We start from the raw sequence: 4,473 nt of genomic DNA, 5'->3' as shown, positions 1-4,473 counted from the left end.
ACAAGTAGAAATATTTGGAATTTCAGGAATTTTTTTTCTTTCTCTTCTTTTTAACCATGGAAGTGATAGGAGAATAAATCCTAAATCAGATATTTCTATATTTACGGGGGGTGGGGTGGGCAGAGGGAAAAGAATGAGAACAAAGGGAAAGAAAGCAGTAAAAAACTTTACAGGTGCAAATTGAACATGAAACATTTTAGCAAATAAAAAACGTACCCCCTTTCCTTGTTCAATCTCCATCCCTGCAGAGTAAAATCAGAATACTTACAAGTTAGCATCTGTGAATTTGTCAGTGTCTGTATGTGTGTTTTCTCTCTTCTTTGGATTTGGATACTTTGAGCTAATTTGGAAGTGCCCGTTTGGTTGCCCACAAAGTGATGCTTAAGGGTCTAAAGATGCATAAATTAGGGAGCCCTACAATGGCAGAGGACGGTCATTGTACCTCTTCTCTTTATGTGCTCTTATGGTGGGACCCAAGAGCCTTTTTTTTTTTTTTTTAACACTTTAGATGATGGAGCGAGTGAGGGGCTGGTAGCTGGAGAGGACAAGGCGTGCCTTGCAAACTACCCCCTCCAAAACTTAGCAGCACGATCCCCTCCCCCATTATACCGCACTCTGCTAGGAAGTCACTTTAGGAAAACTGGGGTCTGGATGGGGACAAGCAGGGAGTCCTTCACGTCTAGCCTCGACGCCAGCCTCTGAGTTTCTATTTCTGGTGTTCGAGGGCTGGGGCAACTGCCGCGGATAAAGGCGCGAAGGATGGAGAAAGCAAAGGGGGGTGATCTTTTCATGAAACACCCAACTGCCCCTTCTACCTTTTTGCCTCCACTATAGGGAGAGGGGGCGAGAGAAAAAGATGTCAATGATCATTGTTTGCTCGTTTGGGATGTTGCTCCGCCCCCCGAGTCTGTCGTAAACCTGGCGCCGGACTAAAATAACCCCGATCCCGCAGCTCGGGGGCTCGCCGAGCCGCCGGCTACTCGTCACAGGCGCTGCCGCCGCGGCCGAGGTGGCGGCGACCAGTGGCCGCCGAGTCCCGCCCGCGCCCGCCCCGGGCCCCCCTACCTGGCCGCCCGCCGAGCCATGTCGTTGAGCCCAAAGCACACGACGCCCTTCTCCGTGTCCGACATCCTGAGCCCCATCGAGGAGACCTACAAGAAGTTCGGCGGCGCCATGGACGGCGCGCCGCCCGGCCTGGGGGCGTCCCTGGGGGCCGCGGCCGCCGCCGCCTACCGCGCGCCGCCGCCGGGCCCCTCAGCGCAGGCGGCGTCCGTGGCGGGCGTGCAGCCGCCTCACGCCATGGCGGGCCACAACGCGGCGGCGGCGGCGGCGGCAGCGGCGGCGGCGGCGGCGGCCGCCACCTACCACATGCCGCCCGGCGTCTCGCAGTTCCCGCACGGCGCCATGGGCGGCTACTGCAACGGCGGCCTGGGCAACGTGGGCGAGCTGCCCGCCTACACGGACGGCATGCGGGGCGGCGCGGCCGCCGGCTGGTACGGCGCCAACGCGGACCCGCGCTACTCGTCAAGTGAGCGGGGCCGGCCGCGCGGGGCGGAGGGCGGGCGGGCGGCGCGGGCGGGCGCTTCCCGCCACAGCCCGGGAGCGGGCGGGCTGGGGGAGTCTCCGGGCCCTCGCGCGCCAGGGGCCTGGGACCCGGCTGGGGCCGCGCGCGCCGGGGGCCTGGGGCTCCGCGAGGGCGCGGGGGGTGCTGGGCCAGGGGGCGCGGGGCGCCCTGGGATGCAGCCCGGCCCGGGCGGCGTCGCGGCCGCGTGGCGTGAAGAGGGACGGCGGGCGGGCCCAGAGCTCACCAGCCTCCCCCGGGCCCCTCCCCAGTCTCCAGGTTCATGGGGCCGTCGACGGGCGTGAACGTGGCCGGCATGGGCTCGCTGACGGGCATCGCGGACGCCGCCAAGTCGCTGGCGCCGCTGCACGCGGCGGCGGCGGCGGCGGCGCCGCGAAGGAAGCGCCGCGTGCTCTTCTCGCAGGCGCAGGTCTACGAGCTGGAGCGGCGCTTCAAGCAGCAGAAGTACCTGTCGGCGCCGGAGCGCGAGCACCTGGCCAGCATGATCCACCTGACGCCCACGCAGGTCAAGATCTGGTTCCAGAACCACCGCTACAAGATGAAGCGGCAGGCGAAGGACAAGGCGGCGCAGCAGCTGCAGCAGGAGGGCGGCCTGGGCCCGCCGCCGCCGCCCGCGTCGCCGCGCCGCGTGGCCGTGCCGGTGCTGGTCAAGGACGGCAAGCCGTGCCAGAACGGCGCCAGCACGCCGACGCCCGGCCAGGCCGGCCCGCAGCCGCCGGCCCCGACGCCGGCGCCTGAGCTCGAGGAGCTGTCCCCCAGCCCGCCCGCGCTGCACGGCCCGGGGGGCGGCCTGGCGGGCCTGGACGCGTCCGCCGGGGACTACGGCGGCGGCGTGCTGGGCGCGAACCTGCTCTATGGCAGGACGTGGTGACGGCGCGGGCGCCCCGGGGCGGGCCCCCACCTGGCCGGAGGGTCTGCGGGACGCCAAGGCGGATGAGGGGTGCGTGCGGAAGCGGACGCGTGTTGTGTGCGGAGATGGAAAACGAGCGGGTCTCGGAGAGGGGCAGACTCCGAGCGTCTTCGCTGGGGGTGGGGGACGGCGACAGCCCTGGGACCGACTAATGTCACGTCACACCAGGAGGCTTTGAAGTGGTGGTTTTCTCCTTCCACAAGTTCTCAAACTACGCGAAAAGCTGGCGGAGTTCACTTCCACCGAGTTCTTAACCGCCGCTCTCAGAGTTTTAAAAGTTGCAAAGTTTGTTGGTGTTCGTAGCCGTAAAAATCAGCCCAGCTTCGTTCATTTCATAATGAATCCTTTTTGAAATGGAATTTATCTCGGGAGATTAATTTTCGAAGTGCAATTTTAATCACGTTTGATTGAAAGTAAAGTAAATCGTAGCTCAAGGTGGATCGTATACATAGCAACATTATTGCAGAGGAATTATTGCCATTTAGGTAATAGAGCAATGGAACAATCAAAATACTGATGATATGGATCTATATAACTTTTTAAATTTAATGCTGATTTCAAAATGTTTTGATCACTATTTGGCAACCGAGTGTTTGTATATTACCCTAAAAGAGGATTTTCCTCCCTAAGAGGCAGCTCACCATAAGAAAAAAAGGGTTGTATACATCTTTGTATATGATGTCTGGTCACCCAAAATCAACTGATAAAATAAATACACCCCATCCTTCTGTAGACATGGTATTTACTCTTTTTGAGGTATTTTCTTGTCTGAATTTCAATACCTTGATAAAGTACTAGAACAAGCAAGTAAAAGGCTAAAGCTGACATCAATTAACCTATATTTCAAAGCATATCAACAAGAGAGGTGATTTGTTGAATTGTGATCAAGATATAAAGGATAACTAAAATATAATTTTTTCATCATATTCAGAACTTAATAGTTGCACTGATTTTGTTGGTGTTTTATTGTATAAATAATGTATTTACTCTTTAATATGCCACTTTATATTTCCTATGTTTCAAATGGATATTTAAATATAACTTAAAAGAACCTTAAGTACTTTTTTCTAAAAGTCAAGTGGTCTTTTCTTTTTCATTAAGTGTATAGGGTTTTGTGGGGTTTTTTTTTTTTACCCTAGTTGGCATGATGTGATAGCACAGCTCAGTTTACTCATGATTTAAATAACTGGTATTGGAGTAAAAATACTAAAAGCTGAAGAAAACATGAGTTTATAAAATTAATGAAACTTAAATAACATGGATTAAGCATGATTTACAAATCATCGAAACAGTTCTACATTTGAGGTTTTAGAATTATAGCTTGGGGCCGAAACATTGTTTTTCATTTAATTATTACAGCATTTTTCTAAATGTGCAAAGTGTATCCATAGAAAAGTGTTTTAGAAGTTAAACTTGCACTTTCTCTAAACTGTATTTTATATAGTAATTTTAAAGAAATAAGTCCAGTTCCTTTCACAAGGGTGGGGGAGGGGGAGGGGGACCACCACGGAAGCAAGGGAATCACCCTTTATCAAGAGACTGTGAATACATTTTTTGGAAAATGAGATCTAATTTTCAAAACTTTTATATAAGAAGAAATAATTTGAGCAAACAAATTAGTGTGAAAATGGTACAACACATCTACAGAAAATTCTCCCAACTTGGGTTTTTGTATATTAATGGAAGTGACTTTAGAAATGTTAACCAAGCTAGCAAAATTATTACTGATGTATCAAATTTCAAAATGCTTGTTTGTGTCGATTTGATTTCCTCATAATAGTACCAGAATTCTGAAAATTTACTTTTATAAAACATGTTAACATGTTCTAAAAGTCCATATAGTTTGCAATAATTTTTTTTACAGCCCTATACTTACAAAAACAATACCTTATAGCTTAAAGGCTCCAGGTAATATATTTAAAGAAAATGAATCTTCATGGATAGTTTTTTGCTCAATAATTTATTTCTGGTACAAAGAATC

At 52.1% G+C, this 4,473-nt stretch overlaps 1 protein-coding gene across 1 annotated transcript; it reads left to right on the top strand.

The window, feature by feature from the left end:
- The first annotated feature begins 956 nt into the window (after window positions 1-956).
- Window positions 957-3,005, top strand: NKX2-4 (NK2 homeobox 4). Its single transcript, XM_012739217.3, has 2 exons — window positions 957-1,528; window positions 1,834-3,005. The coding sequence occupies exons 1-2, from the start codon at window positions 1,084-1,086 to the stop codon at window positions 2,451-2,453; spliced, it is 1,065 nt and encodes a 354-aa protein (XP_012594671.2). The 5' UTR covers window positions 957-1,083; the 3' UTR covers window positions 2,454-3,005.
- The last annotated feature ends 1,468 nt before the right edge of the window (window positions 3,006-4,473 follow it).

Source organism: Microcebus murinus, chromosome 16 (genome assembly GCF_040939455.1).
Source record: "Microcebus murinus isolate Inina chromosome 16, M.murinus_Inina_mat1.0, whole genome shotgun sequence".
Classification (NCBI taxonomy): Eukaryota; Metazoa; Chordata; class Mammalia; order Primates; family Cheirogaleidae; genus Microcebus; species Microcebus murinus.
This window is presented reverse-complemented; position numbering and strand designations above follow the sequence as displayed.

Bases quoted from the DNA above. Each gene is read 5' to 3' on its own strand.
- NKX2-4 (XM_012739217.3), top strand. From the start codon at position 1,084: ATGTCGTTGAGCCCAAAGCACACGACGCCCTTCTCCGTGTCCGACATC. The intron at 1,529-1,833 runs GTGAGCGGGGCC...GCCCCTCCCCAG, and splicing joins GGACCCGCGCTACTCGTCAA to TCTCCAGGTTCATGGGGCCG.